The sequence below is a fragment of the Anser cygnoides genome, chromosome 23 (genome assembly GCF_040182565.1).
Source record: "Anser cygnoides isolate HZ-2024a breed goose chromosome 23, Taihu_goose_T2T_genome, whole genome shotgun sequence".
NCBI classification, from domain to species: domain Eukaryota; kingdom Metazoa; phylum Chordata; class Aves; order Anseriformes; family Anatidae; genus Anser; species Anser cygnoides.
The window spans coordinates 3080522-3093856 of NC_089895.1; the positions used below are offsets into that span (position 1 = coordinate 3080522).

Sequence of the window (13335 nt, forward strand, 5' to 3'; positions counted from 1 at the left end):
GTCGGCTGTAGCATTGCTCAAGGCAGACTTAGGCCACTAAAAGTTTAGTGACTCTTAGCTATGGAGGGGTGGGTTTGTGGGGAATGCCAGAGGAAGGCAACAAGCATCATCACATGAACTTGGAAGGAAGGAAAATTTAAGAGCAAGCCTCAGACCTTGGTCTATTCACAGAGCACAAAAATATCTATACAGAGAAGGAAAAACTGTTGGGAGCTGCTACAGACTGCTCCCCCCCCCTTCTTTCTCCCATGAAGGAGAAACGATGCATCCCTCACCCCTTGGAGGGGAAAGCAACACCCTGCTTGGGCCAGCTCACGGATCCTGTGTGCCTGCAGATGTCAGGCAGAGCAAACTGGCAGAAAGCACAAGGTGTTTCCCCTGCATCACCTCCTACCTACCTACCAGTGATGGAGAGTGGAGGGGGGGGGGGAAATCATCGGGAAAATGAGTGCTGCCAGGAGGGGAGGAGATGACTCGGGGCTGTTCTCTCCCTCTGGAGGAGGTGCTGCACTCAGGGAACCCCCCTCTCCTGGAGGGTCACCTGTGGGGCCAGTTGTAACCAGTTCCCTTATCGGAGCCGGGGGACAGGGCTCCGGCTCCTGCGGGGATCTGGCAGGAGGCAGCTGAGCTCCCTCTGGGCAGAGAGTGGGGATATAAGGGGAGGCATCCGTAGGCAAAGCAAAAACACGGGGCGAGCTGGGCTAAGGTAGGGTGGGATAGGATAAGGATAAGGATAAGGATAAGGATAGGATAGGATAGGATAGGATAGGATAGGATAGGATAGGATAGGATAGGATAGGATAGGATAGGATAGGATAGGATAGGATAGGATAGGATAGGATAGGATAGGATAGGATAGGATAGGATAGGATAGGATAGGATAGGATAGGATAGGATAGGATAGGATGCAGCTGCCGGCTGTGTGCTGCAGGGCCTGGCTGCTGCTGCTCGTCTTGCCCTGGGCCGGGGCTCAGGCAGCCGGCGGCGAGCACGGCGCGGAGCTGCGCTCCCTGCAGGTACCGGGGCCGGGGCCGGGGCGGGCCGGGGCTCCCGGGGCGGGCCACCCGCTCCCGTCCCACCGGGGACCGGGGGAGCAGGAGCGGGGCTCCCCGTCCCCCTGCCACGGCTCCTTCCTTCCCTCTCCTTCCCCCCCAGGACCTCCTGGAGGCGCTGGGGCAGCTGCGGGAGGAGGAAGGGGGGCCGGCTCCGGAGGACGAGCCGGAGGCTGGAGCTGAGGACGGCGGCCCCGAGTGGGACCTGCCGGGGACCCCCCTCCCGGCCCCCAGCCCAACCGAGCCGGCGGAGGGGCAGAGCCGGTGGAGGAGCCTCCTCTCCTCCTCCCGACGGAGGCACTTCTCCGGCTGCTTTGGGACGAGGATGGAGAGGATCGGCGCGCAGACGGGGCTGGGATGCAACCACTACAGAGCCCGTAGGTCCCGGCTCGGCCCCGCCTGCCACAGCCGAGGGGTCCGGGGCAGGCGCCGGGGCAGCCCCGCAGCTCTCCTCCCCTTTTCTTCCAGGTTTCTGGAGGAGAGGGAGAAGCTGAAGCCGGGAGCGGCATCCTCGAGCCTCCGGGCCGGCGTCCAGCCGCGGGGCAGCCACGCTCCCCCCGGAGCCTCCGCGGGGCTGGGATACGCAGCAATAAACCTTTTGTACAGAGCGTGGCCGTCTGTGAGTGGTTTGGGGGGTTTTGGGGTCACGGCGTAGCACACGGAAAGCCCCCGCAGAGCCCTCCTCCTCCTCCTCTGCACGGAGGGTCCTTGACACGGGCCGGAGCATCCCGCCGGGTCCGGGGCAGCTTTAGCCCGAGGGCTGCGGCAGCAGGAGGGGTGGTGGCGGCACTGTCGGGCACTGTCGGGTCCTGTCGCAGGCAGCCCGGGCTGAGCCCTGCCGGCAGCCCCGCGGGGGCACGGGGCTCGGCGCCCCTCGGAGCGAGCTGGCGGCGGGCAGGGCTGCGCTGCGGGCCCCGGGCAGCCGGCCTTCAGCACCGGGGACAGACGCCAGAGGGCTCGGCTCGGCTCGGCTCGGCCCAGCCCGGCCTCGGCTCGGCCTCCCTGCCCTCCTCCCGGGGGATGCGCGGTCCGGCCTAACCCGTGCTAAGCGCCGTGAGCCGCGGGGCGCTGCGCAGCCCGCTCCGGCTTCCCGAGGCAAGGCTGCGGGGCACGGGCAGGCTGCGCAGACGGACAGGCAGACAGGCGGCCCCCTCCCGGGAGCAGCCACCCCGCACCCTAACCCATAGCCCCGTGGGCAAGGGGTGGCTGGGATGAAGATAAGTTTCCTCCCCAGTGGAAAAAGTGAGGCACCACTTATCTTAGTCGCAGCGTGGCCCGTCCTGGGATCACGGCGTGCGTGCAGCTCATCAGACATCATTACTTTCTGCTTTTGTTTCCCACGCTGGCCGCCTCGGCTCTTTGTTTCCTTCTTAATCTGACCTAACTGAAAGGAAAGAGAGCTTGGGTAGGGCATGGCAGAGCTTCGTCAAAGGGTTTGGTCACCGGGGGGTGAAAGGAATCCAGATCAGCCTCTAACCCAGAACAGGACTACAGAGGCTCTTTACAGTCAGCCCACCCTCCAGCAGTCTTCAGTTGCACTATGACAACAAAATGGACATCCGTGGAAGGATGTGCAGCAGGCAAGGGCATCGGTTACAACAGGTCTATTGGCGGAAGGGATCCACAAAACATCAGCCCTTAGGGCAGCCTCACAGGGCTGAAGAACAAAGGGCATTGCTTCATCCTGCTGGGGAAGGGGCAGAGTTACCCCCAGCTGAGCTCTGTCCATCCGCCATCCTCCTCCTCACAGGGATCCGGACACTGGGCTGCGGGCAGCACCCTTGGTGCTCTCCCTCTCTGCTCTCAACAGCCTTTGCTGCTTCCTAATGCAGCCTTGAGTCCCCATACCTCCTGTCCCGTACCTTGCGGGGCTGGGTGGGACAATGTGCCGATTTCCTCTTCCAAAACTGGTCACAGTACAACTTTAATAAGAACCTACTGCTCTGTTAAGACTCCCAGCAGGGTTTTTACCGATCGAATGGCCAGCAGAGCATGGGCAATGACTTGGGCTTGTCTCTCCATCGCTGGACTGTAAAGCCTGAAGTTTATGCAAGCCTTGCAAGGGTGATGATACTGAGATACCACAAGCAAACAAACAAGTGAATTTTATAGCTGAGTTCTGACATTTTACGCTCCATTTGTTTTGGCAGAGATGTGAGATGGATAATAGAGGGCAGAATTTGGTTTTGTAAACACAAGAGCTCCTGTGAGGGTCAGCCATTTTATCTCATCTAGATACTTTCATACATCCTACAGGAATAGCACACAAACATCCCCATCTTAGAAAAATACTGTCAAGGCTGAAGTCGAGCCCCTAGATCTCATTTATCTTCTGCAGAAGATGGAAGATGGAAAGTGAACCAGCCAGTAAAAGAAAGGAGTATCTCTTGGTCCAGGTTATTAAAAGAAATCCTGGAATATTAGATTGTTTCACAGGGACAGGTCACTCAAAGCTAAATTTCTCACAACTGGGACTGATACCATGTTCCTCAGTTTCTTAGAGCTGGGTTTGTGACCCAGGGGCTGCTTTACAGATGTGCTGAGCTCCCAGGCAAAACTCAGATGAAATGACAGCGTTTTTTTAGCACAGAGACAGCACTAGAGAGTACTTGGCATGTGGGGGGGTGAAAGGAAAGAAACAAAAAATAGAACAGTAACAGACCCTAGTTATCTTAAATTGGACACTCGGTATTAATGAATTCTCACCTTTCTCAGTTTAGAAAATGAAGATAATGCCCTGTGCAAATAAACAAACACACACCCAAGAAGAGCAGAAAGAAAATACTTGTAATTAATTAGTGAACTATACAGACACTGCGGCATTGGAGTGTCGATAAAAAAGCTATCAGGTTCTTAATACTTTCTTAACCACAATTTGAATAGGACTAAATAAGATCGGGCTAGGACACAGAATAATAAAATAAATTAGTACTGCCTCTATGTACTGAGAAAAAAAAAAGCACTGAGGAAAAAATAGGGAGTGTTCTCATAATAACACATGCGGAGTTGAGCTGACTTCATGCTATATTAGGAAAAAGTAGTGTTTGAGCTTGATTTCACAACCTTGGGAATGTCCTTTCTAGTATAATTTTGGGAAGCTGATCATGTGAACAGTGTGTGCACGTTTGTATACAAACACTATGTTAGGGCATGAAACATATTTTATCATTCTGCTATTATTAAGTAACTCTACCTTGGAGACTCTCTCAAGATCTATATTCGTATCAATAGTTAGCGAATTGTTATCTATGCAGCTTCCTTATATATTTGCTCCTGTTTCAATGTCAAATAACAAGAAATGTTAGGAAAATGCAGCACAAACAATACGCTTTATTATTTAGAAATCTCCCATAGTTATGTAAAAAGAGCAACTTTTATTTGCACTATACACAGAAAAACAATGCTGGAGGAGGAAGTTGCAGCAAATCTGCATTTTTGTAATTTCTCATTTAAACGTAGGCAGTTTTCAGCTTATCTTGAAAGCTTCAGCACTCAAAGAAACAAATAAATGCTTTTCAAAAGATATAAATATTAACTAAGTGTTTCATTTAACCCCCTCCCCAAACAAACAAACATAAACACAAAATTCACTCTTTCTTCCTTTGGGCCAGATTCTGATACCTTTGCTGAACAACACTGAAAGCCATTTATTTCAAGTTCTCACCGAGCAAGTTGCTTTCTGGTACAATGGTATTAGAAACTAGTACAAGAAAATTATTCCTGAATTTGACCATCTCGTCTTCACATTTTATTAATGCAAGGTCAAGCCTTACCATCGAAGTCTAAAGAAATCCCATTGATTTAAATGTGTAGCTGCTAATAAAGACTAATTTTTCCATGGTGCCGAAGTCGGGTGCCTGAGGGCTGGAGGCACTCGGTGTCCCCGCAGTCAGTCCAGACGTTAGCGGCTGTAACGAGGTGCGGATCGGGGCACCTCTGTTGTTGGCAACACACAAATACAAAGACTCAACGCTGATCTCACCTCTACGGCAATGGGGAAAGAGAAGTGGCCCAAACCTGTGATTTTCAGCACACTCCGTGGTATGCGGTGGCTATGCGTATGCCATATATAGAAGGAAAGTGCGCACGATACTTTAGGTGTCCTAAAAGTATCCTTCAGCCTTTGCTCTCCACCAAGCGCTCATCTGAAAAGCTTTTTCGCTTTCCCTATAAAAGGTAATTTCCCTACGGAAATCTTCCGATCAAGCAGAGTTTAGAGCCATTTCGGGGTTCCTTCCCATCTCCATAAACCTGACCATAGGGGTCTCTTGAAAGAAAATTGCGAAGAATTTCCAACTGGACTATGTAATCACAGCGCCTGGTATCAAGAGGAGGGGGAGTGACATGAAATCACTGACTTGTGACATACATTCCTCAGCAACAGCAGCTGCTGCCTAATGACAGCTAATAAAGGGAATCTTCCCTTGACAGAGCTGCATGCCTGCAGGAGAACTGGAATGCGCCCCAGATAAATCCACTGATAACCTAGGAAGCAGAGATCACACCCAAACAGTATAAAAGACAAGCTTCGGAAGAGAGAGGATAGGACAAGGAAGAGAGAGACCTGAAGAGCCATCTCAGAAGAAACAGCTTGAACGCCCCATATTGCGAACGAGGGCAGCACCATGGACACTAAGGGCTCATTTTCCTGTGGTTTCCTCTTGCTGCTTCTCATCCAGCTCCAGTCCAGCAAAGCCAACCCCATCTACAGCCTCAGCCCTGCCAAAGAACTGGCCAGCATGGAGGTGAGGACTCTCTGCTTTTGCAAGGTTAAACTTTCAGGGGGCTTAGAAGAGTGTGAGGTGGTGTCTTTGCCTTTCTGTTGTACAACCAGGTAGCCGCGTTAGCGATCACATGCTGGGGGACGAAGTCTCAGTTCTTCACAGGGGTTTAACGAAGCTTTGTAGAGCAATCCCCTACGGCGCTGGGATCACCCAAGCTCCTGGGGAAACAGAATTGTGATGTTGTGTGCTGTCTGCTTTGGGTTGTTGGTTCTTATTCTCTTAAACAGCCACCTCCCTTCAGGTTTCTTAATGAAGTGGAGCAATGTCGCAGACAGAGAACAAAGTAATGCATCGCAGTAGCTCTAGGAGAATAAATAGACAACTTTCGGGTGGGCTCCGTCTGTTTGTCCTGCTAAACGGCAGGTCCAGAGGAGCAGGGCAGTCACATTGCTCCAGCTTTGTGGATTTAAGAGAACGGAGCTGCATGTAGGTGGGAGCTGAGGAGGTAAAGCAGAGCACCCGAAGGCAAACTTTTAGAAGATGCACAACTTGTGCAAATCGAGAGGCATGGTATCATCGTATACTGGGACTCATCCAGAAAAGACCCTAGAGCTACAAAATTACCACATGCAAACTTTTGTGAGTGATACGAAGAGAACAGAGAGTGATACTTAGAGAACAGAGAGTCATACTTAGAGAACATTATTACAATAGTTCAGGAAGCAATACAAACTTAAGATTCAGTCTTGCAAGACCAAATCTGACAACTTCAACATTTCCTTGGAATGGTATCAGTGGCCAGCTAATTGCAGCATCAGACCAAGACCAAATTCCCTAAGATAATTAGGACAGTGTCAGCCAAACTGCCTCATGCCTCCAGGCTTTGCTGTCTCCAGCAGCTAGCTGAGGAGGGTGGCTTCCAAATGCGCTCACCCTCAAGCAAGCTGTAAGGCTCACTCCTCTCTAGCCTACTTCTAGAGATGGACGATTAGATTCTTCTAATTGGTTGAGCTGCCCTTGGGGAGGTTTCCTGATCCTGGTTATTCAAAGCTTTAAAAATTATAGAGAATGGTACCCAGAAGGAAGTCAGATAGCAGACATTTTTTCACATAGGTATTTTCAAGGAGATGCACGTTACTTTAAGGAGCAGAAATCCAGCAACTCCTGGGGCAGGGATTAGTGGAGACACCAAGAGCTTCTCACAGTGCTGCCCACTGCAACAGCAAGCGGTGACAAGCAAGCAGACAATCTTAGAAAAAGAAGAGAAAGCCAACAGCTGACAAGCAGCATTGCAGGCAACTTCTGAGAACGTGGGGGTCCCTATGAATTTAGAAGTACTTTGAGACTGTGTACCACTGATGTGTTGAGCTTTATGTCCTGGTGCAACACAGGCCTTTCTTTGTTTCTCTGCCAAGAGCTGTTCTAACCTTGCCAGTAAGAAACATTGCTGTGGAAGACAGCTTCTATCAGCTTTTGGCTAGACTTACCCATAAATGGAATTAGTGTGGAATTAGTGGATTTACTGCAGAGCTCAAGAACCTCCAGGAACTCTGGAATACAACCTGAGAGACTCCCTAGGAGGTGGCTTTAGGGCCATAGGTGAATGCAGAATCAGATGAGCGGAAGGGCTAGTAAATGACCATGAAACTCTGAGTTTCATGAAATTAATTCTTCTTTTGTAGGCTCTGCTGGAGAGACTGGAGGACAAGTTTGCACTGATTGAAGCCCTGGAGTCCAATCCTGACCTGCAAGAGCCCAAAACCCAGGAGGAGATCCCACCAGAACTCATAGATGACAGTGATGACCAGAAGACTGAGTCCAAGCTAGCACCCAACACCCCTCTGTCCTACAAGGACCCCTTCCTCAAGAGACTGAGGGGGATGCAGATGCCCAGGATGATGAGAGATTCTGGCTGCTTCGGGAGGAGAATTGACAGAATTGGCTCCCTGAGTGGAATGGGTTGCAATGGTGAGTCCAGCCTAAGCCATCTTGGTGAACAGAACAGACTATACCTGTGTTAGACAACAAGGGAGGAGCAGGCTCTCATTTAAGTCTTTAATAATAAGAAATAGTTAAACAGTTTGAGAAAGGAGTTCACTTCAGTATGAAATTTAAGCTAGTAGTGGTTTTTCAAAAGAAAATGTGTCTATTGATTTGATGGATAAAAGCACTGCTGGCAATAGTGGCGTATACCGGGAGACAAACAGATTCAAATAACATTTATTGCATGTTTGGCTTGCAGGCTCCAGGAAGAATTAGGACAACTTCCCTACCCGTGCTCTGAAGAATGCTTTACAGTACCTGTTCCTCCCAAGATGAAAGCCAGATGCTTTCTAAACTCGTCAACAGAAAGTTATTCCTATTTTTATTTATTTATTTATTTATTTATTTGATTTTTTTAAAGAACATTTCTTACTCTAGCACCAAGAGACCATCTTTAAATAAAACTAACACATTAGACATCTATGCTGGACCTCTCTCCTGTCTGTTGCATTAAATTTCTTGTATTTTCCTAAAGTCAAAAGCCTACGTTTTATTGGTACTCTGGTACCCGCAAGGCTGGATCTTACACAATACTGAGAAAGTATGAACCTGGGAGAAATGAGAATGAGTTTTTCACTAGAGTTTCCCTCTCTTCACTAAGAAATTATAACATTATCAGGAAAAAAAAAGCTTGCTCACCACTGGAAGACCAACATGACCCCTCCTGTAGACAGGGTTTCAGTAACAAGAGAGTCCTTTTGCTGATATAGCTTATTCAGTCAAGGCAATTGCCACTCCACTGCCACAAATCCCTCGTGTAAGCAAAATTTATGAGAAAAGAAATTAGAAAGATAGCAAAACTTCACAAGTAAGAAGATAACCAGAGGGAGGAAAGGGAATTCATTGTATATGCTTTCTAGCACTGACCAAATAAAGGCTACAAGCATCAACAGAAAGATACGTCACTGACTGTGTCTTGTTTCACTCTGTATGGGGTTGAGCTGCTGAGCCCCAGTTCCTCTTGAAGGATCCTCAGAGGGCGTGAATCCTATCACAGTATTTCTACATGTGAGGGAAGGAGGGGTCACTCCTATTACAGAGCAGCTTGGGTATAACATTTATCACTTTCTGGGAACGGCCCCTCACACAGCTGTTCTAAACATGGCTAACACACAGACTGCAAGCCTGATACAGATCTCATTTAAACCTTTCTAGCTTAATTTCGCACCTCTGATCTGAATTTGGCCCGAACCCCATTTCCCTGCCACTGCCCCCCCCCCCCCCAATAGGGTTATGTTGCCAAGACCACAACCAGTTAGCATCCCACGGACCAAATCGCTTGGGTTCCCCGGTCAGCTGCAGCACCAGCATTGAGCCCAGGGTGCGTGTAACTGTCCTGCGATCCCACATCCCACTAGAAACTGAGTTATTCTGAGGATCTGATTTAGGGTCTTGTTCCCAGGGCCTAAGAACACAGCAGCACCAGGCTGGACTCAGCTGCTGAAGGCGCACACGCCCCCACCGAAGGGGTCTGTAGGGAGAGGAATGATATTTGAGGCAGGCCATAGGCAGGCAGAGGTGCCAGAGACATGCAAATTGCTGACAACGGCTCTCAGAAACCCCAGCTACAGTGACACCATAAGATGGGGTGCTGAGTGGCACACCACTCCTGCACACATTGTTTACAGCTAAGGCTGCTGTATCCCTTTAAAAGGCCTATGCCACACATGGCATTTCTGACAAGCTGCCCTCCCAGGCACTCCCCGTGCTGCTGACAAGGCCTCCAAGAGGCACCTGATGCTGCCCGCCGTGCTGGCCCTCGTGATTCTTCCCTAGGCGAGAAGAGCAGAAACCTGCCCGAGGGAATCATTTTGCTCCACTGCAACAGGAACCAACACCTCCTGAGACGTGTCGGAACATCTCCTCCGAGTCAGAGCCAGCCAAAGACAAAATACTCCGTGCAATAGCGTCCAGAGGGGTTTCTCTAGCAAAACTGGTTCCCAGTTCAAGGCTGCCAGCAGCAACCACGAAACGGCTCTGTAGGGAAAAGCTACAGTGACTTTGCATTTATTCAGAGGTGGTTTTATAAATCAAGGGGCCTCCTGCTGGTAAACGGCTTTGGGGAGCCATTGTGAGGACAACACAGCTTTGTCCCCTCAAACAGGCTTTCCAAACACAGCCCTGCAGCCACCTTCTTCCTGCTGCAGCTACTGGGAACACAGGTGGATCCCTCCACACTGGGCTCCCCATGCCCAGCTACGAAAGGAAGTACAACCAAGCCTCATGCTCTAACACTAATAGCCCTTGCTGGAGCTGAATTTTACCTAGTCAAGCAAAACTTGCACGGACGCACCAAGACCCTGTAAATTATCCCTCCCTGTCAGCCCCCCGGGGCACAAAACCCTAATGGGTTCAGTGGAACGTGCTAAAAATGGCAAGAAGAGTTGGCACTGCCTGACCCAAAGCCAGGTGGGTCCAGTACTAACAGCAAGCCAGTTCCTGGTGGAACAAGTCTGTATTGGCTTGCAGACAGCATGTTAATAGACCCTACAGTCTGGGAGAACCTAATTGAGGGCAGGCAATCTAGGAAAAAAGCATCTCTGCGGCCGGATTTTTACTGCTGCTCCCATAAACACACTGAGCTGTAAACCTCCCCCAGGGAAATCTCACAGCCAGGTCAGAGTAGGACTGCACACGGAAAAGAGCACTTGGAAAAGCTGAACGAGAGAAACTTAGCACTGATAAGCTCTACGGGCAGAGAGGAAGCACCCCCAGGGATGAGCAAAGTGCTGTGGGTCACTGGTGCTGTGAGAGCTGGGTCAGAGAGGGCAGGAAAGAGAGGAGGGAACAGGCGGTCCCAAACAAGCACGAGACAAAAGCAGCCCACTGTTTGGGGAGAGAGCAAGGACACCTGAAAGCTGAACTCCTCTCTGGAGCTGTATCGGTTGCTTTCTGAAGAGGGTACAGAAAGGCTCTGGCCAGGAGGGTGCCTACAGAGACCCAGAAGGCTCCGCTGGGAACTTGCCTTCAGCGAGGTGAGGAATTTCAGTCAGTGTGTGCAGGAATGGAAGGTCCTGGAACAAGCTAGCATGTGAATTCATTTATCAGCTGGTTCACAGAACAGGTCAGCAGGCTGACGTCCGCAGCAGGGGAAGGACCGAGACACAAGCACTTACAGCAGCGTGAGATGCATCAAGTGCTCATGCTCTGCCTCACTTCGCAGCAACCTGGACTTGTGTTCATGGCTCAGACACTCAGAGGAGGGTCCTGTTGTCCCAGGCGTACACATGAGGTGCTAAAGCCATGCTGCAGTCTTGGCCTTTCATGCAGATAAAAGCAGATGCCTAATGGCATTTTGTTTCTTCTGCTCTTTTCACTGCGGCAGATTCCCACAGTTGCATGTTAGCCATGGAGGGATGCGGGCATTCCTTCTAACTAGGGCATGCTCTCTTCCAGCAGCAGCCAGTCCTGCACAGACCCATGTGTAAATGTGAGGCAGCTTCCTTCGGATTTATGGTGGAGCTGCCTTTGGTGCCTACAAATTGTGGAAATTAATCCTGATAGAACTTTTTGGAGGGAAAGGGGGAATCAGACTGGAGAAGAAATAAGCAGTACCAGGCTGTTGTGAGAACACGAACTGCAGATTAATGTATTCCTACTAGGACTTCACACCTATCCAGGATACACTGCAAATCTTCTAAAGAAACTCCCCCTAAGGGAAGGCAAGGTTTGCAGCGCGTGTCAGTAACAGCGTAGGAGAAAGACTGGTGGCCACACAACCAAACCAGCACTTCAGAGCTTTGCTTTAGCAACTGTGCTATGGGTCAGACAGAGGATCAATGTAGCTTGTAATTGTAAACAATTCAGAAACAGGATGCCTCTGGGACAAAGCTATTGCTACAAAGAGCTGATGTCAAACCCAGATAACGGCAATTACATTACAAGCAACTATTCAGCACTGACCATGGGACAGAGTTCTGAAATCCTGCCCTCCTCCACACCGTCGGGTATCTGAGTGCTTTATAAAACTTAATCAACCCCCATAGCACAGCACCTAGGACGTACCCCCAGTGCTATCACACTTATTGTGCAAAGGAAGAAATGTCCCAGGGAGATCAGAGAGAGACCAGCCTCACGCCTTCCACCGGGCTCCGATGACATTTGCCACCTCCTGCGATGCCAGACTTCATCCTCGCTTCCTCATAGCTTCTGGCAGTAACCCTGACTGGTAGTGCATAATTCAGCAGCTTTCTTTCCTTTGAACTTCGAAATACAGTAATTACACTGGTATGCTTCATACACACTGTAGGGCATGAACCTCATTTGGAAGAGCAGGCTAGTTGGCCTGCAGGTTTTTTGTTGTTGCAAATCAGATCTGAGAGTTTCTTTCTCCTTCTCAGAGGCTGCACTATCCCTTTCCAGCCTCCTGCTATACAAAATGTTTCACTGAACATCACCGAAATCCCAGTCTGCAAGCAAGAATGCCAAGAGGAGCTGTCACCACTGCTTTGTGTCTATACGAAATCCTATGTGAAGTATAGGGTGCATATCCTCAGCTGCTGCAGGGACGAGTGGAGCCGTGCCAGTTTCCATAACAATCTGGCCCTATCCAGCTTGCTTGATTTACATCCGCTGAAGCTTGCCCCCAAAGGCCTCTTTGCCGATTGACACCTGCTGATGAGCGCGTCCCAGTCGTCCCCGACAGCAGCTCCTTACAGCTGACAGTACGATGGCACTGTGCCCAAAGACGGAGGCTACCAGCAGTAACAGAAAGCTTGTTGACAATTCTGCTGTGATGAGAGCAACCCTTCCCTGGGTCTCTTGCACGCTTCCCCAGAGGTACAGCTCCATCAGACAGCTGGCACCCAGTTGTCCAACGCTTGTCTTGTAATTTCCCCAATGAAGAAGCAAGAGTCAGAGGCATTGCTGAGAGAGAAAGGGCAGGGGATCTTTTCTAGTGCTTCTCTCACACCTTTCAACTGTGAAGCCTCTCAAAACAAGTCAAGAGTGTCCCTGTGCTGTCATTCTGTGCTGGGGTTGAACCATCGCCACCCCAGCGACAGCTGCTACTGACAAGTAACTTCAAAAGGGAATCCTTCTGCCGACTCCAATCTCCAATCCTTTACCAGAGCAAGTGACAGAATGTAGCAGGCTTCGTTCTTCAAGCTCTTGCACCTCACTGCTGGACCAGAAACTGCCACGATCTTTGTTCCCTTTTACCGATCACTTGCAATATCTGAGTCCTTCCTTCCTGTCAACCCACCTGAACAAAATGGAAGCAGTAGTACAACTGGTGTTTCTGAAGAGTCACAGGCACATCAATTCCCATCTCAGTAGTACAGCTTGCCCTTTATGAACAAAAGGTTGTATCATGTCTGTATTTTGTTTTCCTAGGAGCAGATTCTGATATGCTTTCACAAACGAAGAAAAAAAAAAGCTTAAAGCTGTAATCAGAATTTGGGCTCTTATGTGAGAAGGAAAGGAAGAAAGAAGGATTTGTAGGACCTTCCCCTATTTTCCCTTCCTATATCCTGACTGTTCTTTTGGAAAACCAGCAGAATCCTGCACAGAAACAG

At 49.9% G+C, this 13335-nt stretch overlaps 3 protein-coding genes across 4 annotated transcripts in view; 2 read left to right on the forward strand and 1 right to left on the reverse strand.

The window, feature by feature from the left end:
• The first annotated feature begins 859 nt into the window (after positions 1-859).
• LOC125183190 (natriuretic peptides A-like) lies at positions 860-1647 on the forward strand. The gene is made up of 3 exons (XM_048067703.2): positions 860-1016; positions 1156-1429; positions 1521-1647. Exons 1-3 carry the CDS (start codon positions 906-908, stop codon positions 1544-1546), a joined length of 411 nt encoding a protein of 136 aa, XP_047923660.1. The 5' UTR covers positions 860-905; the 3' UTR covers positions 1547-1647.
• A 132-nt stretch (positions 1648-1779) lies between these two features.
• Positions 1780-13335, reverse strand: part of CLCN6 (chloride voltage-gated channel 6) — a 31743-nt gene continuing 20187 nt past the window's right edge. For both annotated transcript variants that reach the window (XM_066982273.1, XM_066982274.1), the window contains exon 23: positions 1780-2436. In XM_066982273.1, the coding sequence (XP_066838374.1) occupies positions 1801-2436 (636 nt within the window). In that variant the 3' untranslated portion in view covers positions 1780-1800. The remainder of the gene's footprint in view (positions 2437-13335) is intronic.
• On the forward strand, positions 5392-7797 carry LOC106040202 (natriuretic peptides A). Its single transcript, XM_013187906.3, has 2 exons — positions 5392-5797; positions 7459-7797. Exons 1-2 carry the CDS (start codon positions 5678-5680, stop codon positions 7795-7797), a joined length of 459 nt encoding a protein of 152 aa, XP_013043360.1. The 5' UTR covers positions 5392-5677.

What these genes read in the sequence shown, in the direction of transcription:
- LOC106040202 (XM_013187906.3), top strand. Translation starts at nt 5,678, where the DNA reads ATGGACACTAAGGGCTCATTTTCCTGTGGTTTCCTCTTGCTGCTTCTC. An exon ending in AAGAACTGGCCAGCATGGAG is followed by an intron (nt 5,798 to 7,458) that starts GTGAGGACTCTC and finishes CTTCTTTTGTAG; the next exon opens with GCTCTGCTGGAGAGACTGGA.
- LOC125183190 (XM_048067703.2), top strand. Translation starts at nt 906, where the DNA reads ATGCAGCTGCCGGCTGTGTGCTGCAGGGCCTGGCTGCTGCTGCTCGTC. An exon ending in CGGAGCTGCGCTCCCTGCAG is followed by an intron (nt 1,017 to 1,155) that starts GTACCGGGGCCG and finishes CTTCCCCCCCAG; the next exon opens with GACCTCCTGGAGGCGCTGGG. An exon ending in ATGCAACCACTACAGAGCCC is followed by an intron (nt 1,430 to 1,520) that starts GTAGGTCCCGGC and finishes CTTTTCTTCCAG; the next exon opens with GTTTCTGGAGGAGAGGGAGA.